The 27,358-nt window shown below is 37.2% G+C and overlaps 1 protein-coding gene across 8 annotated transcripts in view; it reads right to left on the reverse strand.

Annotated features, from left to right (window-relative positions):
• The window catches only part of EXOC6 (exocyst complex component 6), a 219,496-nt gene that overhangs the window by 81,624 nt on the left and 110,514 nt on the right, over nucleotides 1–27,358 (reverse strand). For all 8 annotated transcript variants that reach the window (XM_082423664.1, XM_082423666.1, XM_082423669.1 and 5 more), the window contains 4 exons: nucleotides 25,672–25,777; nucleotides 20,618–20,727; nucleotides 16,676–16,787; nucleotides 15,991–16,125 (listed from right to left, as the gene is read on the reverse strand). In XM_082423664.1, the coding sequence (XP_082279790.1) occupies nucleotides 15,991–16,125; nucleotides 16,676–16,787; nucleotides 20,618–20,727; nucleotides 25,672–25,777 (463 nt within the window). The remainder of the gene's footprint in view (nucleotides 1–15,990; nucleotides 16,126–16,675; nucleotides 16,788–20,617; nucleotides 20,728–25,671; nucleotides 25,778–27,358) is intronic.

Raw genomic sequence — 27,358 nt, forward strand, 5'->3', positions numbered from 1 at the left:
ACCATTCACATTATAGTCAAATAAAGTCATTATATGCTTTCTGGATAAAGTGATTCAAAACCCACTAATTTTCTAAAAAACGAACTAAGCAAAAATAAAGGGAAAAAACTCAAAATTTATTTATTACGTTTTGTTGTTACTATTTAGAAATTTGCTGATTGATCTACTTTTCTGAGATGACATCAAGAACAGGTTCCACTTTTCCCATAAACTATCCAGATTAAGATAAATTTAAATGAAGTTTGGGAGAGGGGTATTTTTTATTTTTAGAAGCTTATTAATACTTTCAACAGGCTATAATAACAAAGAAATCTAAGGCAGTCAGTGGCTGTGCTGTGTGAAAGAAAAATTTCGGACAGCAGTTCTAGGCAGAAACGTGTTTTGTTTTTTTTTTTTTTGGCTGCATTGGGTCTTCGTTGCTCTGTGCAGGCTTTCTCTAGTTGTGGCGAGCAGGGGCTACTCTAGTTGCGGTGTGCGGGCTTCTCACTGCAGTGGCTTCTCTTGTTGCATAGTACGGGCTCTAGCCTCGCGGGCTTCAGTAGTTGTGGCATGCAGGTCCTAAAGAGCATGGGCTTCAGTAGTTGTGGCGTGCGGGCTCAGTAGTTGTGGCTCACGGGCTCTAGAGCGCAGGCCCAGTAATTGTGGCGCATGGGGTTAGTTGCATGTGGGATCTTCCCAGAACAGGGATCGAACCTGTGTCCTCTGTATTGGCAGGTGGACTCTTAACCACTGCGCCACCAGGGAAGTCCAGAAACATGTTTTAAAGTTAACACCTGAAAGGACTTTGCTAAGGACTAAGGATTCCGCTTATTTTATAATCCAGACAAATATAATCATTAGAAAAACAGGTGCATGAGCTGACTCACTACATTTTATTTTTAAAGAAATAGGAGCGGGCTTCCCTGGTGGCGCAGTGGTTGAGAGTCTGCCTGCCAATGCAGGGGACACGGGTTTGAGCCCTGGTCTGGGAAGATCCCACATGCCGCGGAACAACTAGGCCCGTGAGCCACAATTACTGAGCCTGCGCGTCTGGAGCCTGTGCTCCGCAACAAGAGAGGCCGCGATAGTGAGAGGCCCGCGCACCGCGATGAAGAGTGGTTCCCGCTTGCCACAATTAGAGAAAGCCCTCGCACAGAAACGAAGACCTAACACAGCCATAAATAAATAAATAAATAAATAAATAAATAAAAAAGCTTACTCTGCCAGCCACAGGAGTGGTGGGAGATAAGAGGTAGGGTTGCCAGAATTAACAAATAAAAATACAGGAATTAAAAAAAAAAAAAAAAAAAGAAATAGGAGCAAGGAAAGAAACACAGAAAAAGATTTCATTGTAACTTTTCCTGTATTTATACACAAGGATACACTGAATTATTTGGTAAGATATTTCTTTTTTTTTTATATATATATATATATTTTTTTAAATATTTATTTATTTATTTATGGCTGTGTTGGGTCTTCGTTTCTGTGCGAGGGCTCTCCCTAGTTGTGGCAAGTGGGGACCACTCTTCATCGCAGTGCGCGGGCCTCTCACTATCGCAGCCTCTCCTGTTGTGGAGCACAGGCTCCAGACGCGCAGGCTCAGCAATTGTGGCTCACGGGCCCAGCCGCTCCGCGGCATGTGGGATCTTCCCAGACCAGGGCTTGAACCCGTGTCCCCTGCATTGGCAGGCAGATTCTCAACCACTGCGCCACCAGGGAAGCCCTGGTAAGATATTTCTAAAAGAGATCATTAATTGTTATTTAGAGACTGTTAAGAAAATTACTTTGGACTTCCTGGGTAGTTATACTACAGGTGAAACTGAAATACTCTCAATCCTTATGACCTGACCAGAAAGTCAAGAACATATCAACTAACTCCTAAATTAAATTTTAAAAGATTCAGCTTATAAACAAAGCAATTAATTCCTCCTTTGCTTGTTAAAGAAACAGTGCCCTCTGGAGACAGAAATGTATGCCGCATAACTTGAGAACTATTTTTTATTTCAATGTACAAGAATTAAGTGATACCATACTATCAGTGGTTCTTAACCACAGGTGTGCAACAGAATCACCCTAAGAACTTTTTTAAATAGACATATGCACAAACTCCATGCTAGACCTCACAGACCATAGGCATGTGTGTTCTGAATAAAAGATAAGTAGTAATATCACTGAGTATTTTAGTAAACATCTATGATTTACTGTCTATCATCCATTCCCCCTTCTTGGAAAAGTCTCCAGATATATTTTGGAAAAATCACTCTGCCCCCATTCACAGCTCTATTTGGTCTGGATAGGACTGATCTAGTGCCAAGGATGGATCCTGATGAGTTTAAGCCAACTAACCATGGTCATCCTCTTACCCACAGGGAGTTCCTTAGCAGCTAGTAGAGGGACACACTCTTTTAGATGATAGAGCATGAGGATATAAGGTTTGGAACTGTGACCTTGCAGCCATTTTACTACCAGAGGAGAAAGCCTATAGCTGCTGCCCCACCATGTACAGTCTGAAGATGAGGCCAAAACTGCATAAAGTGGAGTTCAAAGACAGAAGGACTCTGGGTCCTTGGTGACATTTCCTGAGCAGCTGGCTCTGCCTTACATGGAATCTGCCCTATTCTTGGACTTTCCAGTCATACTGGCTAATAATTTCCCTCTATTGTTTAAGATGGTTCGAGTTGGGTTTTCTATCAGTTCTTGTCAATTTTCTTTTAGTTTCCTTGATTAATACAAGTGGCTTAAAACATTTTATTGAACATTCTAGAAAAAGAAAGGTTACATTTAATATTACTCATTTGGAGCAAGGGGAACACTTCTATGACATTTTTCTGAGCCTTAAAAATCTAAGCAGGAGATGAAGTTGGAATTGTCAAAATGAAGGTGTCCTCCCTAGCTAATTTCTTCCTGCTCTTAATTCAAGAAATGATGCTTGGGGCTTCCCTGGTGGCGCAGTAGTTGAGAATCTGCCTGCCAATGCAGGGGACACGGGTTCAAGCCCTGGTCTGGGAAGACCCCACATGCCGCGGAGCGACTAGGTCCGTGAGCCACAATTGCTGAGCCCGTGCGTCTGGAGCCTGTGCTCCGCAACAAGAGAGGCCGCGATAGTGAGAGGCCCGCGCACCGCGATGAAGAGTGGCCCCCACTTGCCTCAACTAGGGAGAGCCCTCGCACAGAAACGAAGACCCAACACAGCCATAAATAAATAAATAAATAAAATTTAAAAAAAAGAAAAAAGAAATGATGCCTTGATAACCTATGCTCTTGATCTGGAAATTTCTAAATGTTAGTAGCATATAGCATCCAACTCGTTAGTCAACGTCACTAGTGATGCTATAGATGGAGGGAAAAAAGTAGATAAGACTAAACATAGAAACCTAGTAATCAGTTATGATGCGGGAAGGGATATGACAGGAGCAGTTAAAAAGAAATACATCTAAGATAACTCCAGATTTTCCAGGAAAGGAAGCAAGAAAAATGGTGGTACCACCATAAAAAATCAGATAGGCAGAAAGAAGAGCCAATTTTAAAAATTATGATTTTTTTATTTACGTATTTTAGATATCAGTGTGACAATTAAGGGAAGTTGTTTTAGTCTTATATTTGGCACCTAAAATCAATTAAAAAAGAAAAATGATTTGCTTCCTTATGCTTCAACTTAATTTAATGAAATGGCTACTTATCACTAGGTTTTTTCATTATACAATATTACTGTGATTCAAAAATAAAAGTTGTGGGCTTCCCTGGTGGCGCAGTGGTTGAGAGTCTGCCTGCCAATGCAGGGGACACGGGTTCGAGCCCTGGTCTGGGAAGATCCCACATGCCGCGGAGCAACTGCGCCCGTGAGCCACAATTGCTGAGCCTGCGCATCTGGAGCCTGTGCTCCGCAACGAGAGGCCGCGATAGTGAGAGGCCCGCGCACCGCGATGAAGAGTGGCCCCCACTTGCCGCAACTAGAGAGGGCCCTCGCGCAGAAACGAAGACCCAACACAGCCAAAAATAAATAAATAAATAAATAAATGAATCACAAGAAAAAAAAAAAAATTTTTTAAAAAAAAAAATAAAAGTTGTAGGTTTTAGGATATGCTTGGTTGCCTTATATACATGCAAATCATATACTACCTCTTGATCAATAACACTCTGGATTAAACAAAGCTCAAGATCTGCTCCACAATGAACTAAGAGGTCAAATGTAAAAAGTGAAAGAAAGTTTATATTAATTATAAGAACTGAAGTTTTCATAAAGTTCTAGAAAACCCTTTGATTTTTTTTTTTTTTGGCCATGCCACGGAGCATGAGGGATCTTAGTTCCACAACCGGGGATCAAACCCGTGCCCCCTGCAGTGGAAGTGTGGAGTCTTAACCACTGGACTGCCAGGGAAGTCCCTAAAAGATATTTCTTCATAAAAGAACATAGTCAACATGTAGTATAAATCAGAGATGCATAATCTCATAGTTCTAAAGTCAACAGGTCACAAATAGTATACTAACTGTTCCATTAGAGATACAGATTACTGTAGGAGTTACAGTTAATTACACCTAAACAATTTCCATGGGGCAAATCCAAAACTCTTCTTAAGATAACTAGAGTTAGATAATAAAAGCTGGGACTTCCCTGGTGGTCCAGTGGCTAAGACTCTGTGCTCCCTATGCAGGGGCCCCGAGTTTGATCCCTGGTCAGGGAATTAGATCCTGCATGCCGCAACTAAAAAGATCCCTCATGCTGTAACGAAGACTGAAGATCCCGAGTACCACAATTAAGACCCGATGCAGCCAAATAAATAAATAAATAAATATTTTTTAAGAAAAGGTAATAAAAGCTAAAGTAGCACACAGAAAGCTAAGGCTCAGATGAGAGAAAAAGAAGCTGAAGACAGAATTTAAGGAACCTGATACCAACTGTCGAGAAAGAATTATATTTTCCCCCAGAAGAAACATTCAAAACACATGTAAACCAAACATGATTTTTAAACAAAATATGCATGCCTATTAACACAAAATAAATAAATATGATTTTATATCCCTTCTGCTGGGTCATTGCATTTTAGGTTCAGGATCTCTGAACTTTCTTATCTTGAGCTTTCTAGCTTCTAAGAACGGGTTTATACCAGTTCTTCCCTTCCCTCATCTCTGCTGATTGCAATCCTACCCATGCTCCAAATTGATGCAATACCCAAATGCCTTCAGGGTCCAGGCAGGGAAACATAAATGAGTATGACTGGCAAGGTGACTGTGGCAGGCAGGATGACTATGGAGCATAAATCTCATCTAAAGGTGAAATTCCAAATGCTATAAACCAAATCAAACATGTCTACAGGACCACATTTTTCTATTTGTTATACACTGTCGTTATTTCTTTGTAGTTATCTGCCCTTTTAGATTAAAAAATCCTAGTGGTTAAGAACCATTCCACAACCCTTCCTCAGCAACTAGCACAGTACAACAGAAATATATTTTTGCTCTATAAATATGATTTAATATATCCTCCCAGTCCAAAACTATCAGTTTAGATGAAAAGTTCCAAGCAATTATTGATTTGTCCCAGAAAAATGTCCTTTGGGGGACTTCCCTGGTGGCGCAGTGGTTAAGAATCCGCCTGCCAATGCACAACTCCTGAAGCTGAAACTAAATACATAAATAAATAAATTTATTTTTTTAAATGTCCTTTGGGACACAATCAAAGCCTCACTTTAGATAGGACAAAGTATTTCTTTTTTTTTTTTTTGGCTGCGTTGGGTCTTCATTGCTGTGCATGGGCTTTCTCTAGCTGTGGTGAGTGGGCTTCTCATCGCGGTGGCTTCTCTTGATGCGGAGCACGGGCTCTAGGCACGCGGGCTTCAGTAGTTGCGGCATGTGGACTCTGTAGTTGTGGCACACGGCCTCAGTAGTTGTGGCTCACGGGCTCTAGATCGCAGGCTTAGTTGTGGTGCACAGGCTTAGTTGCTCGGCGGCATGTGGGATCTTCCTGGAGCAGGGATCAAACCCATGTTCCCTGCACTGGCAGGCGGATTCTTAACCACTGTGCCACCAGGGAAGTCCCAGGACAAAGTATTTCATTTCTTGCTCCTTACCAAAGTAGGTCCTAGAAAAACCTAAGTCTACCACAGAGCCACTTGCTAAGCTACTCCACTTCTAACAATAGGCCAAAAAGGGCAATACATGTTTTGAACTAGAATCAGAGTCTAGAATAATTCAAAATCCAGCTTCTGGATTATCTGGGACTGTTGTAAATCATTATAAATTGAATCATTTTCTAATTCTCAAATTACCAAATTACCTCCTTTTTCTTTTAAAAAGGCAAGTGCTACATATTTACCGTTCCAGTTTTCAGGAACTTCTGTATCTCAAAAGTTTTTAAGAATATCTAGGGGCTTTGGTGTAGCATCTGCCACTTCTTAGGTAATCTAGGTTGTCTGTGATCAGGTTTGCACATCATCTGATATAAACAGCTTTTTAAAGTATCCTCAACCATTTCCTTCCCTATTCTGTTTCTGCTTTCCACACCTTTATAAGAGGCACTTGCTGTAAGTAACTGACTACTGATGATAAATTACAGAAAAACAGAAAGCTGAGCACATTCATGTGTCAATGGGGTCCATAAATTTTGTGATCTTCCTCTTTTGCTTACAGAGCTGAAAAATGCTTTTTTTTTTTCTGTTAGCTTTTATATTTTTGGTGAAGTAGCATCCCCATTTTTTACTTTTCTGTATAATTAAACTAATTATTTATTCAATAAATATTTAAGCTTTGGCTTTTTGCTTTTTTCTGATCTATCTTTTAGGACTGTTATGTCATTCAAATGTATTAAATCAGCTGCAAGCATGAAACTGCTTTATGCAGCCCTCTCTAATGGGGGGAAGATAAGGAGAAGCTGGTGGTAATGAGTGACAAAAGAAATAAATGTCACATACCTTTTAAAAATGACAACCAAGTTGCATAAATAAAACACTAAGTTGTACAAAGGAACACTCCACCAATAACACAAGACTATGTACAAAGCACATGAGTAATCAGAAGTTGAAATGTAATTAATCAGTCAAGAAGTAATATTGCAAGTGTTATAGCAAAGCAGAAATAAATCAACTTTATATGTAAAATAATGTAACAGTTATAACTTAAATGAGAAATTTTTAAACTTCCTAACACCGTACTCGTTTGAAAAGTATGATTATATCAGTTTATGAATTTATATCTTTACCACTAAAAATTAAGTAAAGAAGAATTTTATTTTATTCATACAACAACACCTCAGTTATTCAGAGGTCACATTTGCAGTCAATAATCAAGAAGAAAGCAAAAACAAGTCTCTGAGTAGCTGAAAATAAATTGTAGTAAATTTCATAATGGAATACTACACTGAATTGAAAATAAACTATAGCTACATGCAGCAACACAAATGAAATATTCCAAAATATCACATTGAGTGAAAGAAGTGAGATACACAAAAAGATGTACTATATATGATTCTATATAAATAGTGCCCCAAACAGACAAAACTAATCAGTACTATTAAGAGTCAGTACTGAAAGGCAGAGATAATGACTGGGAAGAGGGATGAGGAAGGCTTCTACAATACTACTTACCTAATGTTTTATTTCTTGATTTCATAATTACATGGGTGAGTTCACTTTTTTTCAATTTAAATAGAATTTATTTTTTAGAGCAGTTTTAGGTGCATAGCAAAATTGAGAGAAAGGTACAGTGATTTCCCATATACCTCCTGACCCCACATTGCCACTGTCAAATGCCCCCCAGTGAGGTATATTTGTTACCATAAATGAACCTACATTGAAATATCATTATTATTCAAAGGCCATAGTTTAAATTAAGGTTCACTCTTGGTGCTGTATATTCTATGGGTTTGGACAAATGTATCAAGACATATATCCACCATTACAGTGTCATACAGAGTGTCTAAATTATGTTCATGTTTTAGTGTTTTGTGGAAGACAGACTTGTGAGCAATGAAATTGGATATTTAGCTGAGGAGATTTCTAAGCAAAGTATTGAAGGAGCAGCTTGGTTCATACTGACTGCTTACAGTAAAATGAGAAAAGAGAGAAATGAATTGAATAAAAAATTGTTAAGCAAAAAGGAATCAGAACTTAAAGATGTGGAAAATTCTCAACTTGTCCATACCGCAAAAATTGAGAAAGCAGGTGAGCAAGAGAACTCCAAGGGTATAGCTAAACTATCACTTGGTAAAGAGATTATGGGGGACTTCCCTGGTGGTGCAGGGGTTAAGAATCCACCTGCCAATGCAGGGGATAGGGGTTCGATCTCTGGTCCGGGAAGAACCCACATGCCACAAAGCAACTAAACCCGTGCGCCACAACTACTGAGCCTGCGCTCTAGAGCCCGCGAACCACAACTACTGAGCCCGCGTGCCACAATTACTGGAGCCTGCGCACCTAGAGCCGGTGCTCTGCAACAAGAGAAGCCACTGCAATGAGAAGCCCGTGCACTGCAACGAAGAGTAGCCCCCGCTTACGGCAACTAGAGAAAGCCCGCGCACAGCAACGAAGACCCAACACAGCCAAAAATAAATAAATACATACATACACACATAAATAAGAGATTATGGGACTACATGAGCAGAAACTGCCAATTTGAAAATGAAGGGAGGCTACTGGACTTCTTAGATGTTACAGGACAGGACCACAGAGCTAATAGCAACAACTATGTGTTATTCTTCAAGACAAGTGAATAATAACCCCTAAGGTAATTCAGAGATCATCAGAGCTGCCCCCTTGGTTCAAAAAGGGGGGGCCACTGTCTCAGATTCAACAGGTCAGAAGGCAGCCACCCAGAGCCTTGTGGGTGGGCCCCCTCCAGGCAGAGCTGCAGAGGCACAACCCCCACCTCAGCAAGGCTAGAAAGCAGAATACTAAACCAAAAAGGATTAGTCTTGAGCCTTATGATCTAATGAAATTCACCATGCTAAGTTTTGGACTTGCTTGGGACCTGTCACCCCTTTCCTTCTTTTCTCTTTCTCCCTATTGGAATGGAACTGCTATCCTATGCCTGTCCCACAGTTATATCTTAGAAGCACATGACTTGTCTGGTTTCACAGGTTCGCAACTGGAGAGGAATTGTGCCTTAGAATGAATCATATCTGGAGTTTCACCCATATATGATTTAAATGATATTTAGATAAGATTTTGGGCGTAAGAACTTAGAGTTAACACTGGAACAAGTTAAGACTTTGGGGGCTCTTGGGATGAAATGAGTGTATTTTGGATGCAAGGACATGAATTTTGGGGATCAGGGCAGAATGTTATGGACTGAATTATGTGCCTCCAAAATTCATATGTTGAAGCCCTAACCCCCAGTGTGATGGTATTTGGAGATGGGGACTTTGGATAATTAGGTTTAGAGGAGGTCATGAGGAACGGGGCCCTCATGATGGGATTAGCACCCTTATAAGAAATGGAGGCGCCATCAGAGCTCTTTGCTGTCTACCATATGAGGACACAGTGATAAGGTGGCCATCCGTAAGCCAGTACCTACCATGCTGGTACCTTAATCTCTGACTTCCAGCCTCTAGAACTGTGAGAAAATAAATTATTCTTGTTTAAGCCACATAGTCTATGGCTTTTTGTTTGTTTGTTTTTTATGGCAGCTTGAGCAACTTAATGCACTGATAAATAGGAAAGCTATTAACTTTCATACTTTAACCTTATGCCTTGAAACTTTGTTATAGTTGCTAATTAGTTTCAGAAGGTTTTTTTTTTTAATTCTTTCAGAGTTTCTACATAAACAGTCATATCATTTGCAAAGAAAAATGGTTTTACTTCTCCCTTCACAATTGGTATATCTTTTATTTCTTTTTCTTACTGCATTAGCTAGAACTTCCTGTATGATGTTGAAAAGGAGTGGTGAAAGGGAACATCCTTGCCTAGTTCCTAACGTTAGTAGGAAAGCTTCAAGTTTCTCACCATTAAGTATGATGCTAACTGTAGGTTTTTTGTAGATACTCTTTATCAAGTTGAGGAAGTTCTCCTCTATTACAAGTTTACTGATAGTTTTTATCAAGAATGGGGGTTGAATCTTATCAAATGCTTTTTCTGTATTTATTGATATAACCATGTAATTGTTCTTCTTTAGCTTGCTGATGTGATGGATTATATTAACTGATTTTTCAATGATGAACAAGCTTTGCATAGTAGGATAAATCCTACTTGGTCATGATGTAGAATTCCTTTTATAAATTGCTAGATTCAATCTGATAATATTTTGCTAAGGATTTTTGCATCTATGTTCATGTCAGATATTGGTCTGTAGTTTTCTTTTCTTATAATGTCTTTGGTTTTGGTGTTAGGGTAATAATTTTTTTTTTTTTTGCAGAAATTAATGGAATTTACTAGACATTACTGGCAGCATTTTGCATTACTTCACCCTAATCACCCCAAGGACCTGAACAACAAGAAGAGATTTTTCAGTTCCAGTTACACCTATAATCTTTTAGAAGCCAGTGATCCTTCAATCATAGGTACTCTGCACCTATCCAGTGACATTTGTTGATTCCACCAACATCACAGACTAATTCTTATCCAGAGGGGGAGAATTTCTGCCTATACTCAATACTCTTGGAGTCTGCTCTCAACAGAAGTTGATTACCTTGCATAGAAATGAGAGCTATTAGCTATCTAAACTGTCTTTGAGTACCATCTCCAAGAGATGGTACTGCTAAGCATACATAATTGAACACGTTGCTATTATTCTTTTGAACAAACTGTTATCTATTAGATCAATTAAGAATTTTACCTTCACTTGTACTTTCTCTGATGCTCTTCCTTTCTTTATATAGATCCAAGTTTCTGACCTATATCATTTTCTTTATCTCTAAAGAAGTTATTTTAACATTTCTTGCAAGGCAGGTCTACTGGCAACAAATTTCCTCAATTTTTGTTTGTCTGAGAAAGTATTTTTCCTTCACTTTTGAAGGATAATTTCATAGTATATAAAATTTTACGTTGGTGTTTTTCTCTCAACACTTCAAATATTTTCCTCCATTCTCTTCTTGCTTACATGGTTTATGAAGAGAAGTAAGATGTAACTCTTACCTTTGTTAGTCTAGGTAAGCTTTTTCCTCTAGATTCTTGAAGGATTTTTTATCTTTTTTTTTTTTAATTAATTTGGTTGTAATTCTTTTTTTTTTTTTTAAATTTATTTATTTATGGCTGTGTTGGGTCTTCGTTTCTGTGCGAGGGCTTTCTCTAGTTGCGGCAAGTGGGGGCCACTTTTCATCGCGGTGCGCGGGCCTCTCATTATCGCGGCCTCTCTTGTTGCGGAGCACAGGCTCCAGACGCGCAGGCTCAGTAATTGTGGCTCACGGGCCTAGTTGCTCCGCGGCATGTGGGATCTTCCCAGACCAGGGCTCGAACCCATGTCCCCTGCACTGGCAGGCAGATTCTCAACCACTGCGCCACCAGGGAAGCCCAGGATTTTTTATCTTTGATTTTGTGCAGTTTTGAACATGATATGCCTAAGGTGTAATTATTTCGGTATTTATCCTGCTTGGTGTTCTCTAAGCTTTTTGAATACATGGTTTGTTGTATGACATAAATTTGGGAGAAATCTCTGTCATTATTGGAGCAAATATTGCTTCTGTTCCTTTCTCTCTTTTTTCTCCTTCTAATATTCCCATTGCATGTATGCTACACCTTTTGTAGTCGTCCCACAGTTCTTGGATATTCTTGTTCAGTGTTTTTTTCTTTGCTTTTCTGTTTTGGAAGTTTCTATTGACAGATTCCCAAGCTCAGAGAGTCTTTTTTCAGCCATGCCCAATCTACTGATAGGTCCATCAAAGGCATTATTCATCTCTGTTGCAGTGTTTTTGATCTCTAGCATTTCTTTTTGATTCTTTCTTAAATTCTCCATCTCTCTGCTTACATTACCCATCTGTTCCTGCATGTTGTCTGCTTTATCCATTAAAGTATTTAGCATACTAATCATAGGTTTTTTAAAAAAAAATTCCTGGTCTGATAATTCCAATAGTCCTGACATATCTGAATATGGTTCTAATACCGTATCTATCTCTTCAAACTGTATTTTTTGTCTTTTAGTCTGCCTTGTAATTTTTTCCTGATAGCTGGACATGGTGTACTGGGTGAAAAGAATTGCAGTAATTAGGCCTTTAGTAATGTGGCAGTAAGACAGTGGGAGAGGGGAAGTGTTCTTTAGTACTACGATTAGGTCTTCATCTTTAAGTAAGCCTTTGCCCCTTAGCTGTGCACTTCACATCTGCTTTTCATTTCCACCCCTCAAGTTGGACAGGATGGCCAGAGCAGGCTGGAGTTGGGTGTTTCCCTTCCCCCATTAGTTTAGGCACTGGTAAATAGTTTATTTTGAGGTTAGGTCTTGTTTAGAAAAACAGAATGCTTAAAGAACAGAATGCTCTGGCATATTTCAAAATGGTTCCTTTTCCCTTGCCCCTGCTGGAAATGTAAGAGGATTTTCCTCAAATCTTCACTGGGAGAACTTGGTGCCCCCTCTAAGACTGGGTTCCCCTGTAGTTTTAACTCTCAAACTTGTCCATACTGATTTTCTAATATTCATTAATTATACTTCAGGTTTTCCTACCCCAGTAATGATTCCTATGGGTTTCTACTCCATTAAGTTGTGATTCTCTGTATTTGCCTACTTCTCCAATTTTGGGGGCAGCAGTGTGTCCTGTGGTCTTACTTCTCTGAAAGATCAAGGAAGAGTTGATTTTTTCAGTTTTCTCAGCTTTTTACTCGCTGGCACAGAGTGATAACTTCCCAGCTCTTTACATGCCGGACTAGAAACTGGAAGTCAGTGTTCACTTTTTAATAATTAATTGAGCTATATCTATTTATAATTATTGCATTTATAAATTGTGTGTGCTTATATATGAATGTTACATTTAAAAAAATAAGTTTTTTTAGAGTCCACGTACCATGTCCTTGCTCCACAGGAAGAGAATTTCAAGCCCTTAATCAAAGATAATTTACCACTGTCACTTTAGTCATAATCCTAAAAACACTTTGCTACATACTCATCAATAGATTAAAAAAGGCAAACTGAAAAAGAATCGCAAGCATATTCTTTCTAGGCATTTACAGTTGCAATCACTGCCAGGACTCAAAAGGAAAGGACTCTTCAGGGTGGCAGGTTGGAAAAGCTCCAGGGAGCAAAGTTAAAAAGCTCTGATGCCAAAGAAAAAGAACTGGGCCATTTCTCTACACAGATTAAAAAGGGAATGGTATTCCCATTTTCCCCTCTATTCTGATGCAAATCTTTTCAGTTAGAAGTCTTATATTAGCTTCAAGTAGCTCTCAGTGTGGGTCCAGGTTAATTTCAAAAAGCTGTGGTACTGCTTGAGGGCAGGAACTACTTTACCTCTTTTGTATCACTCACAGATTTAGTACAATGAAAGGCAAGCTAACAAGGCAGTCTATATAATATTTCATAAAGTAAACAAATATGATATAAAATCTACCACTTTGTATATGCACATGTGGGATTTTGGAGGGGAAGCAAATGGAGGTATGGGTAAAAGGATCATGTAAGTGCTTACTTCTATAATCATTAAGCAACTAAATAGAAATATGTTTGATCAGGTCACTGGACTGAAAAGAATTAGGCTAAGAGGTTAACTAAGCAATCCATGCTAATGTCTGTAATCAAGACTGTACTTTAATCATCTACAGATTGACTATTCACTGTGAATGGAAATTCCCCCTATCTCCCTCAGTAATTCACTTTAATGTTGATTTAATGATTCTCCCTGTTGAATTGCTTTCTCATAGCACAGTTTAAGACAAATTCCTCTTGAAACAGATCAAAGGAAGAGTTGAAGAACACTTAACCTTCAAATATTGAGCTTGAAATAGCTCTTGTTTTTATATCATAAAACAGAAAGGGTTTCCTGAGTTCTGTGCAAAAATAAAACAAAAAATAAACAACAAAAAATAAGGATGCTCTACTATTTGTACAGGCTGAACTTGATTTCCTAGAAAACCCAAGGGGTATCCTATGGCAGTTGTAGCTTCAACTAAATATCTACAACTTAAGGACCACTGGAACGATGGACCAGAGCTAACATTTCTAAACACTTCCTCTCAACAGGCAGATTTTGAGAAGTGTAGTTCCAAGATTCCTTAATCTGAGGCATCATGTTCCAGTATGTGTGGTTCTTTGACTTACAACTGATAAGAAAAATTGCTTGAAGATCCCTAGATACACCAGATGTCAACGCATTTCATGTTTTAATCAAAGTACAGAGTAAGCCTATTAAATATAATGTTAATAGTTAAATATGCTTACAACTCCATTCCCTAGTAAATCCCTTCTTGACAGCATAAGAGTAACACATGGACATAAGGACAGAGAGCAAGAAAGAAAAAGGATTGTGTAAAATCTAATATTGAAGCAAAGAATCAATTTGTGGATAAATAAATGTCTACAAGTTTGTGGAGTCTCCTCCTATATTATGGTACTTATTATATCATATTGTCAAGTGTCTTTTTATAGTTTTTTCTCCTGTGAGCTCCTTGAGGGCAGGGATACATTTCTATATTTTCAGCACCTAACAGAGTGCTCAGAGCACAGATCATGTACAACAAATGGCACTGTGCTAAGTATCCCCTTTAATCCTCAGAATAATTGTATGAGGTAGATAATATATTGCTATTCTAATTTTGTAGATAATAAAACCAGGAATCATTAAAATGAAAGAATGTGGCCAAAGTCACACAGCAGTCTAACTCCAGAGTATGTGCCCTTAATTACTGTACTATACTATCTGAATAAATGAATGCCTGTTTTGTCCAGCTTCTGTCTCAGTTTTAATAAATAATTTTATTAATTCATTCACTCAGATATCATCTGCATTTGTGTCTTATGGATTAGGATGACAACATGGGCTCAAGAATCATCAGAGGAGCATAAGACTTGGGGGCCAGACAGATAATTTTAGGAACCAAGGGTCTTTTCTGGACTTCACACTTTCAAAGTCTGGTTACTGTTTTTTGTTTTTGTTTTTTGGGTTTTTCTGGTTGCACCACATGGCATGTGGGATCTTAGTTCCCCAACCAGGGATCAAACCTGCATCCCCTGCATTGGAAGTGCGGAGTCTTAACCACTAGACTGCAAAGTCTGGTTACTGTTAACATTAAATTAGTTATATCTAAATACAAGTATACTGAATTTTTAAAATGTAAATGATTATACTATAATTTTAGGAGATAAATTGGGTAATTTATAATATAGCAGGAGTAGGGAAGATGAGAATCCTTTTTAATAGAAAACTTAGAAAGGGCTTATGAGGTTAAACTAGCAAGCCTATTTTACAGATATGGGATCAATAAATGGTTTATATTAGTTTAACAAAATATTCAATGCAAAAGGATTTATTTTGCTAGACTATGCCAGTGTCTCATTTACATGATCCCAAATCAATAAAATAATAAAAGTTTATATAACAAATTTATGAAATTATTTAATTCATAATGCTTAAAACAACCATTAATTAATCTTTTGTTATATCCCATGGTATTATAAAAACAAAAATCTGTCCATTCAGAAAAGAGTAGGACTTGAATAACATGTAATAAGGCAATATTTACTTTTCTTCAGATCAGAGCCTATAAAGGATGTAAAGCAAATCTTACACTTGTCTAATTCTTCTTACAATTTTATTTTCCAAACACACACACACTTATATATATTACGTATACAATTAACTATTAAACTGTGAGACATGAAAGAAAATCAAGCTAGACTGATTCAGCACTACTCTAAGTCTTCAAAACGTGAAGAAAATGTAATACAGCTATAGAAAATCAATATATTTTTCTTCATTTTAACAAAGATGTTTAATGCCAAAAAGGAACTGACATTTATCTGCTCATTGTTGACATTGATTACCTCTAATTTTCAATTGTTAGAAATATAATGGAATCATGTGTATAACAAAAATTGTCTTTACTTTTTAAAAGTTTGCTTACAGTGACTGAAATAAAAACTTTTGGTCAGATTTTTACATACCTTAAAAGTAGAGAGCCCATAAAGTCTTGTGGTATGAACAGTTTCTTGAGAAATATTTGTAATGTTAGTTATGAAGTCCTCAAGGTATTTGCAAGCTTGTTCCAGGTGTGTGGTGTTTATAATGATTTGCACTAGCTAGAAAATAGAAAATGCCTCCAGTGAAATGCAGGTTACATGTATACAAAGCCATTTGATTTTTTAAATTAGGATTATTACTTCCAGCAACTGTACCACTTCTGCGTAATTATAGCATTATAGGATACAACTGATTATCTGATTTCAAAAGCCTGCTGTAAATACTGCTTATGAATGCCATCATCTAAAAAAAAAAACCCAAGAGTCTAACTACCAACTAATTTAAAATAACTTTTCAAAGCACTTTTTCAAATTTTAAACATTCACCAAGTAAAAAAAGTGAGTATTTTCACTTTTCATGTAAAGTCTGGCAAACATGAATCTCCATATATCTTCTAACATCATCAGCTATCCACTATTCCCCACATAAACCCTTTTCCCTCACATCACTGGAATTTACAATGATGCTTTTATTTTAAAACAAATCCACTTCTATTAATACATTTAAAATGGAAAGCTAGTTTTATAGGATGATGTTCAGCAATAAATTAATTTATAATAATTGTTTCATATAATGAAACATTTAGCTATAAATATCTTTTTAACCTACCTCTGTCAAACCTATGTGAGGTTTTTTAATAAGATTCAGTAAACAGCTACTCAAAGTTCTGGTCAGCAGCAGATTTGTTGATTTTCTAAGCATATCATCTATTTCTGTTGAGCTAAAAACAAAGGTTGATATTATTAAGGTTTCCACAAGGGTTACAATTAGTTAGCTTCCTAAATAATTTAACGTAATTTACTAAAATAATTTGCTCTAATTCCTTTATATCTTTAAATAAATTACAATCATTCATATCTATTAAATCACATATTTCAATTCAATTTAGTTTCACAAAAGGGATACTTTCCATAAAGTAGAATGTTCATTTATAGAATAATTTAAATGTATTCAATTAACCATTACAGTAAAACCATGGAGTACTTAGTATAAGGAAATAAAACTATTCTTAAATTATGACTCCATTATGGGACAGCCACTTTCAAAGACACTTTATATACAACTATAGCTAAAATTACTTTTAAAATACAAATTGATGTGAACTCTCTGGATACAATTGCTAGATTTGATTTTAATATAACTAAGCTATCCATTTCCACTGAGATTTTTTTTAAAAAGATTCAAAGAAATTAATTGCCTTACACTAGTTTTAATTTGGGAGAGGGAGGAACTAACCTTATGATGTTTCTTAACATCCTAAAAATGACTAGAATAGCACTAAAAAGCTTATTATTTTCTTCTAACCACTAGGCCTTCAATTTAAGTAAGTCATGATTTTTTGTATATAGCCTCATTATCAAAACGGTCAAGCTGTCCTTAGACCAAGTCTTCTCAGTCTCAGCACTAGTGACATTTAGGCTAGATAACTCTTTGTTGTGGAGCTGTCTTGTACCATTGAAAGATGTTCAGCAGCATCCCTGGCCTCCACCCGCCTGATGTAAGTAGCACTCTTCCCCCTAGTCGTGACAACCCAAAAATGCCTCTAGACAGTGTCAAATATACCCTGGGGGGCAAAACTGCCCCAGATGAGACTCACTGCCTTAAACACAGTCTAACATTTTAATTTTAGCACCCTTTCACTTTTTACTTTATTAAAACATTACTCTTAAAAATCTATGAAGTACAAATATTTACTAGTTTACATTTATTTTAAATATGCAAATAGAACAAGATTTGACAAAACACAGGTAACTTTCACTACTATTCTAATGTTCTCCATTTTAATGCAGGTACTAATTCAATTTCTGTTCTAATTCTGGCAGACCTGAGGAGAATATGTCTCTCTGATTTCTTGGTATCTAAAGTCAAGACTTCCCAGGGAATAGCATATATATACCAGTAGGGTTTCAGCGCTACACACTAGCAAACTCTCTGACAGAAATCAATAGTGTCCCTAGAACAAGCAACGTACTCACACTGATATAAAGGAGGTGGTTGCCAAGTCCTCTGGTTTCCTTTCTGACACACTCAAATTATGCTTAAAGACATCCTGTATAGCACCCTTTTCAGATGAAAAGTTATGCATGACAGATAATGTCTTTTGTTTAATTCCCCTGAACTTCCTTGAATGCTGAATCAATGCATCTTTTTCTTCCGTAAGTAAAAGCAGAGAAAGAAAACCTATCAGCACCTATGTCCTATTCGTGCCAGCAAGATTTACCCAACAATGACCAGGATTTTCTCCAAGAGGTTTTTATCCTAACTGAGCAATTTTTTTTCCTTAACTCCTTCTCTTTTGAGCTTATAACCTGTACTCTTCCTAATTTTTAAATAACAAATAACACAGTAATTAAATATCAATATACAATAAATCTCCTAAATTATTTTAGAGCTTAGCCTCTTATGAAAACTGAAAATTTCTTAAAGATCATATTAGATCCAGATGTTTTCTCTGCAACCAAATAATTGAGACTTTAGAGTCTCATCATGAAATCACTTAATTCTCTGGCCCTGCTTTTATTCACATATAAAAAGAACCCCAAACATTTTTACTGTAAGAGCTCCAAAGCATCTTTTTGGTCTAAAAATCTAACTGCAAAATATTTTTAAACATAATAAAAGAGCTTTAAACACAGAAAGTTATGTTCCCATAATTCTTTAATGACAAATTAAAAAAAAAAAAGTGACAGCTCAATTTTAGGCCACAGATGTAAATTTTTAAAACAAAAATATGTCAGAAAGCTGATAAACTAGAATAAATTTAGATTTAGATATTTTTATACTAACTATGCTTTCTGTATTCTGAACTATGAAATGAAAATAGCCAATGTTATTTAGTAAAGCTAATTTTAAAAATGTAAGTATAAAAAGCCTTGCTAAATGAAAAACATAGTATCATAGAGTTAAATAGAATGACTGGATATTGAACTAACAAAAATGACAAATATTTTTATCAAAGAGAGAAGGAAAAAATGATAATCTTTTCTGCTGTAGCATTAGTATACAACATTTACCTTTTAGAATGCTAGGAGTTCATGCACAAAAAAAGCCAGAACTGAGGGGGCAATTCTAGTTCTAGTCAGTCAGTAGGGAAGCTTTAGGGATAATTACACATAATATTATGACTAAGGGCTTTTATCTTTGGTGTTATAAATGTGGTAAAAAATCAAATAACGGGAATTCCCTGGTGGCACAGTGGTTAAGAATCCACCTGCCAGTGCAGGGGACACGGGTTCGAGCCCTGGTCCGGGAAGATCCCACATGCCACGGAGCAACTAAGCCCGTGCGCCACAACTACCGGGCCTGCGCTCTAGAGCTCGCAAGCCACAACTACTGAGCCCCCGTGTGCCACAACTACTGAAGCCCACGTGCCTAGAGCCTGTGCTCCACAACAAAGACAAGCCACCACTATGAGAAGCCCGTGCACCGCAACGAAGAGTAGCCCCTGCTTGCCGCAACTAGAGAAAGCCCGCGCGTAGCGACAAAGACCCAATGCGGCCAAAAATAAATAAATAAATAAATAAATTTATTTTTAAAAATCAAATAACAATTAGAGATCCACTGTCTCTCCTCTGTAAATAAACAAAAGTTAATTCCAAACTGCTAAATTTCTGTACTTTCTACAGTTTACCTCCAATCTACCATCCACATTGAGGCCAGAGTAAACTTTCTAAAATATTACTCCAGTCATGTCATTTCTTAGCTAAAAATTCTTCAACAGTTCCCCAGTGCCTGCAAATGAAATATAAAAACTCCAAGCTCTAGTCTCACATCTTATACTGTAGTATCTCATCTGCTCCTACGTCTTATGTGCCTACCATGTGCCAGGCTACACTGAGTGCTTTATACACACTCACTACCTCATTTAATTCTTAAAACCACCCTATGAGTTATTTCTCTCATTTTACAGATGAGGGAACTGCAATTTAAACAGATTAAGTGACTTGCCCAAAGTCCTACTACAGCTAGTGAGTGTCAACATCAAGAATCAAACTCAGGTGTAAGTCTGAAGCTTATGTTCTTAACTACTGCGTTATACTGCTCTGTTTTAGATCAGAACTTTAGAATGTTCAATGAAAAAAAAGATAGGCATAAATTATTGGTAGCTCTTGGACCATTAGAGCTCCGCTAATGAAAACTACCACTGTAATAGTCTGTCATTCCTTTTCAGTGAATACTCATTTGTATCCACTGTTTTTCCAATGCTGAATGATACTGTGTGTGTTATGTTATAAGCTAATGTCTTTAAAATCCATGTTTAGAAACTTTGGTATAAGAGACTAGGAGAGTATGATGAAGCTTAAGGCAGTGGTTCTTAAACTTGGAGTGCACCAGAATCACCCAGAGTACTTGGTAAAGCCAAGGGCTCCATCCTCAGTTTCTAATTCAGTAGGTCTGAGGTTGCATTTCTAGTTAACCCCAAATGCCACTAAGATATGTAAGCCTTCCAACGAGATAATAGTCCACTGAAGAGTCATGGCCTAAAAATCAAGTGTTAATGTTTCACAAAAATAGCTATGATAAAGATACATTTCTTATTAATAAACTTACCTCCGGTGTAATGACTCTGAAAATTTAAGGCTGGCATAAATAAATTCTTTAACTTGAATATAAATATGAGGCACTGATTGAGACATGGGCAGTTTCTTTGGGAAAGATTGCTGTTGAAAGAAAAACAAAGTTGAAACTGTTGCTGAAATTTTAGAAAAAGATACTCTAATCACCTCAAAAATGTAAAAATTAAATTGATTTCACATTTGAATTAGTAGTTAATACCTGCATTTTAAAGTCTACTGTTATCTCATTATCTTTAAGATTTTAAAAAGAACCAAAATATTTCTGAAGAAAATAATGTGGCAATTTACCTGTTTCTTAAATCATGTTATCAGACTTCTAACAAGCAGAGAAAGTATATAAGTGTGTGTCCTGATGATAAGTATCCTGCAGAAGATGCTTAACTCTCTGCTTCCTTGCAGCCATAATACAAGAGTCAGGTTGGCATGAAAGTTATGGGCCAGCTTCCTGGCCCAGTGTCATCAAATAATTCTAAGACTCCCTTCACTTGCTTGAATGCCAATTTAAGAAAGTATCCACTTCATTCCATAACTCCTAGAATACCTCACAGCAGCTTTCTGACCTATATACATCTAACGCCAGTATGAAGCTAATGGTTTACAGTGTGCTTCTTGGCTAAAATGCTTTATCAGCCAACATCCATTAGCAAATTCTCAGTCTCCAAAAGGTAAACTCTCCCGAAGATTGTTACCAAAAGCCCCCTCTTTACCCTTCATGAAGCCTAATCTACTTCAATCTTCACATTCATTGCAACTTAGTTTACATCATTGAAAACACCCTCACGAAGGTCACCAATGACCCCACAGGTGTTAAATCCAATAACTTTTCATGTTACCTGATTAACCTGACACAATGGGCCTCCTGCTTTTTTTTTTCCCCCCCTAAATAAACCCCCATTTTATTTATTTATTTTTGGCCGCTCCACGGGGCATGTGGGATCTTAGTTTCCCGACCAGTGATCGAACCCGTGCCCCCTACATTGGAAAAAAAGTGTCTTAACCACTGGACCACCAGGGAAGTCTCACCTCCTGCTTCTTAAATGATCTCTCCTTCCTTGGAATCCATGACCCACACTGGTTTTCCTCTGTTTCTCTACCTTCTCTATATCGCCTCCTCTAGCCATCCCTTAATTGCTACTCCTTAGGGTTCTATCCTACACCTTCTTCCCTTCTTACCACACATACTGCCCTTAAAGAATCTCACCTACTCTCACCATGCCAGTGCCAATATCTCCCAAATCTAAAACTCTAGGCCAAATCTTTCTCCTGAAGTCCAAATTTGTATATCTAACTAACATTTGAACACCTCCATTTAGCTGTAACATTTGAGACATTCTCAACAGAACCAAAAGTGAAATGATCATCCCTTCTTTCTAAATCTGCTCCTCTTGCGTTTCCTATCTTAGTGAATGCTACCACCATCCAAGGCAGAAATGTGGCTATCACACTTGTGCCTCTATCTTCATCATCCCTCATATGCAAGTGATAATCAACTCCTGTCATTCCTACTTCCTAAATATCTCAAATCAAATTCCACAGCCATAACTCCCATTCAGGTCACCAATTTCTCTTGCCAAAATAACTGCAACAATCCCCAAGCTAGTATCCCATCCTTACTCTTCTCCAATCCATTCCCCACACACTAGCCAGAGAGATCTTTCCAAAGCACAAATCTGATTATGTTTTTACTGCTTGAAATCTGGTGGTGACTTATCCGAGCCATCAGGCTAAACTCCCTAACATTGTTTACAAGGCCTATTATAGTCTGCCACTTTCTACTTCATCTTCATTTTTTGATCTTCATCTCTTGCACTTCATCAACATTGTACTATATACTGCAGAATTACAGCCTTTCTCCATGCTGCTTCTTCTATCTTGAGCAGGGCCAACTTCTGTGAATTGTAATTTCCTGTTTATTTAATCTATCCCTCACTTGACTACAAGTTCCTTGACAGCAGAGACTGAAAAACTAGTGCATAGCACAGTGTCTACTAGATAGCAGGTGAATGATAAATATATGAATTAACATAGGTACTCTTAGGTACCTCCAGCAGAAAGAAACTTACAATAAGCTGGTAGTGAAAACATTTGCAGAGAGCAGTCTCTCTCCAAAACTGGTAGGTTCAACCTTTCCAAATTTAGGAACTGAATTAGGAGTACTACAAAAATCAACCAAAGAGTTGCTATTCTTTAAAATCACCTTATAATAATGTAAGAGCTAACTCACCTCCAAGTTATGTTTTGCAGAATAATGAAACCAATATTAACTATTTGAAAGATATTTCAACTTTAAGATTTTAATGACATTAAAGACAATATGAACATGTTCTTATTTTAGCCAAAGGATCCTAGTTAAATTAGCACAGCTATCTGCAAAAAGACAGATTTTAGCATATATGTTCAGTGTTATTCCTTTCTCACTTGTAATTTCCGCTGAAAATAACTCATGTTATTTGAGAGACAATTTTACATCTTTTTCAATCGTTTTAATTGAAAATTGTACTTAAAATAGGAAAAAATTAAATATATAAACACACAACCAAGAGACTATTACTAAATAACTTATGGGATTTCTAAGTTATCACATTTAAATTTTTCATGTGCCTTTTGCCTTAATGACAGTTCTTTTTAATGATGAATACACAAACCAATGAATACAATTCTTAACAAGCTTAATCCTCAGATGCTGTATATTTTGGAAGTACCCTACAAGCAAAATCAAATATCCTTTTAACTATAAATCTATTTAGAATAGTTTAGTGTAATTAGAAGAGACATTAGAGATTATTTAGTTCAACCTCCTTATTTGACAGATGAGGCAAAAATGCCCAAATAGGGTAAGACATTTGCCCATAATAAGCCACAGACAGAGCTGGCACATGAATCCAGACCAAATCCAGTGCTCTTTTTGCAGATGCTATATCCTGAACACATTTATTACCAGTAACTAAAACAAAACAAAGCCAAGCTGTGAGATAGAGAATATTCTCGTAATATTTCTTTTTTAAAAAATAAATTTATTTGTTTGTCTACTTATTTATTTATTTTTGGCTGCGTTGGGTCTTCATTGCTGCATGCGGGCTTTCTCTAGTTGCAGTGAGCGGGGGCTACTCTTCGTTGCAGTGCGCGCGTTTCTCATTGCCGTGGCTTCTCTTGTTGTGGAGCACAGGCTCTAGGCACGCGGGCTTCAGTAGTTGTGGCCTGCGGGCTTAGGTGCTCTGCAACATGTGGGATCTTCCCAGACCAGGGATCGAACCCGTGTCCCCTGCATTGGCAGGTGGATTCTTTTTTTTTTTTTTTTTTTTTAGTATTTATTTATTTATTTTATTTTTAGCTGCGTCAGGTCTTAGATGCAGTACGCAGGATCTTTTGCTAAGGCATGCAGGCTCTTCATTGCAGCGTGTGGGCTTCTCTCTAGTTGTGGTGTGTGGGTTTTCCCTTCTCTAGTTGTGGTGCACAGGCTCCAGGGTGCATGGGCTCTGTAGTTGTGGCGCGTGGGTTCCAGAGCACGCAGCTCTAGTTGAGGCGCACGAGCTCAGTAGTTGTGGCATGCAGGCTTAGTTGCCCCGTGGCATATGCGATCTTAGTTCCCTGACCAGGGATTGAACCCGCATCCCCTGCATTATAAAGCGGATTCTTTACCACTGGACCACCAGGGAACTCCTAGCAGGCAGATTCTTAACCACTGCGCCACGAGGGAAGTCCCTCGTAATATTTCTTGACAGGGAAACTTTGATTGGGGTTTCAAAAATACAGAACTAGACTAATTATTCTGGTCTTTTGTGTGTATTAGAATACAATTAGGTATATTCAATGGCAGTGTTAGCTATAATCTAAAAGCTATGTATTAAATTACTTGGTCCTGTATTTAGTGACTATTACACATAATATGCTTAGTTTATGTATATACAAATGTAACATAAAAATTTACAGTCACAATTCACACAACTCATTCAGAATTCACTCTTGTTCATTATTAAGGGATAAAAATGTAGAAAAGGACTAAATTATAAAGTGTTGAAAAATATTAAAAAAGATTAAGGGAAAAAAAATCAAAAATGAAGAGAATGAAAAAGGTGATAATAACAGGAAATATGATATCCTTTTCTCATAAGATCTAATTCTACCCAGAGATACTGGATTGATTTACAGGTGGCTATTGCCTTCATACACCTCTTACTTAACCAAGATAAACTTTTTTTTTAAATAAATTTATTTATTTTATTTATTTTATTTATTTTATTTATTTTATTTATTTTATTTTTGGCTGCGTTGGGTCTTCATTGCTGTGTGCAGGCTTTCTCTACTTGCGGTGAGCAGGGGTTACTCTTTGTTGCGGTGCGTGGGCTTCTCATTACAGTGGCTTCTCTTGTTGCAGAGCACAGGCTCTAGGCACACAGGCTTCAGTAGTTGTGGCACATGGGCTCAGTAGTTGTGGCCCGTGGGCTCTAGAGCGCAGGCTCAGTAGTTGTGGTGCATGAGCTTAGTTGCTCCACAGCATGTGGGACCTTCCCAGACTAGGGATCAAACCCATGTCCCCTGCATTGGCAAGCGGATTCTTAACCACTGCGCCACCAGGGAAGTCCCCAAGATAAACTTTTTATACAAATATATTTCTAGAAAAAAAAGCCACAAAATAAGATCTTCCACAGTGACGGAAATTTCAAAGAAATTCTCTCTTTCCTTACAATATTCTCTTATTCTTATAATCTACTCAACATTTAGTATATCTAATTTGGAACCCACCCAATTATAGTAACACATGCCCTGGGAATCCACCTAACATTTGGGACAACGGCTCCTAGTAGCCCCAGGAAAGTCCTTTCTTAACCTCACCAAAATAGTAGTAGTAGTAGTAGTAACATAATCTTTAAAAGTTAACAAAACATAATTAATTTTCTCAAATAATACAACAATAACAACAAAAGCCTCAAAAGAAGCTATTCTCACAATGTCAGGTTAATATAATGTAGCAATAAATATGATTAATTTATTTTCAAGAAAATTCTTGAATTAAGAACTAGCTTGTACCTTTTCAAGGTCTGGATCTTGAAAGGGAAATTTACTGATGACTGTTTTATATTCTTCTTCATTAACAATAGGGATGGGACTATAATTATCTTCTTCAAAAATGTCCCTGTTAAGAAAGAAGACAGAATTGAAATTTAATATTAGAAAACATATCAATAGAGTGCTATAGGACAATACTTTTAAAAAAACCCCAACAATTACAAAATCATTTTTTGTGTGTCAGTTAAAGTTCTAAACAGGAAAACAGTGCCTAATCACTCAGAATTCTGAAATCCAATACCAAATAAGTCTGTCCCTCAAAATTAATGTGCAATCTCTTCTTTCCACTTGTTTATTTTACATCCTCTCAGCAACTTAGTTTTTATTTTCTAGTCTAGAACAATTCTCAAGATGATATAGTCTGAACAAACTCATTACAACTAAAAATGAGGTGAAGAGTATCCCAGTCACATTTCTTGATAGGAACAACTCTCAAGTTGTATGTTTTCTGTCTTCTCTTTCCAACTAGACCATAAGCACCTTGAAGATAAAAACAACATCTTCCATTTGTTTGTCTCTCATAATGTTGTACTTAGAAAAGGACCTTTTATACTTAGTAAGCCAGACACATTTACTACTCACCAAATAGGCAAAGTCATATGATTAGTTTTAGCCATTGGACTGTGAATACAAGTTACATGTGTTGCTTTAAGTCTAAAGCATTTATGAACTAACTGTGCGACCCTTAGTCCCACAGTGATAGGGGAGACCACCATGTTGAGAAAGTAGAATTACAGATGTCAAAAGCTCAAATCTTGGACTACTAGACCCACTATGGACTTCTGTGCAAGTGAGAAATAAAATGCCAGTGTTCATCCAATGAGATTTTGGGCATTTTTGTTACCGTAGCATAACTCAGCCTGCCCTAATATACCTGCTGTCCAATCAACTTCCTTTTAATCAATAATTCAGTTTGATTTTTATTTACTGAGCACCTATTATGTGCTAGTCTGGGCTAACTCTGATGAAAACTCCCTACCCTCATGAAAATAAAAGCAAGATCCCTGTTCTCAAACCTAATAGGAGAGATAGATACGTAAACAAATTATAATGTTTATAATGATGTGTTATACGTACAATAAAAGAGGAGCAAGTTTCAGAAATAGGACAAAGGAGGAAGTGATTAACTTTATCAGAGTAGGTGGGGGACATCTCATGAAAAGTTTTACAGAGAAGCTACGGGCTCTGTAGGGTCTTCAAAGATGAAAAGAAACACTTCTAATGAGATTATGGGAAAACAGCATTTCAGAAAGATGGAACATAACATGCAAAAACATAAGGGGAGAAAAAGTATGAGTGCGGGGAGGGGTTGAGTAAAACCACAAGTAGTGCAGTACTACTGGAGTATAAAGTATTCAAGGGACATGGTTTAAAATGAGGCTGGGCAGATGGACAAACTGAGGCACCCAGATTTTTCCTGTAGGCAATGGAACACCATAGTAGGTTTTAAGCAGAGGAATGTCATAGGAAGACTTTCACACAGTGGAGGAAAAACTAGGAAAAGGACAATAATGAACAGAGAGAGGCCAATTAGAAAGACTGAATAATCCAAATAAGAAGTGACGAGAATTTGAATTAAAGCTGTATTTGTGTAGGAAGAGAGGAAGTGGCAGAAACAAGAGTTTTTAAAAAGTAAAATATATGGGAT

The sequence above is a fragment of the Balaenoptera physalus genome, assembly GCF_965194825.1.
Source record: "Balaenoptera physalus genome assembly, chromosome: 14".
In the NCBI taxonomy this organism is placed as follows: Eukaryota; Metazoa; Chordata; class Mammalia; order Artiodactyla; family Balaenopteridae; genus Balaenoptera; species Balaenoptera physalus.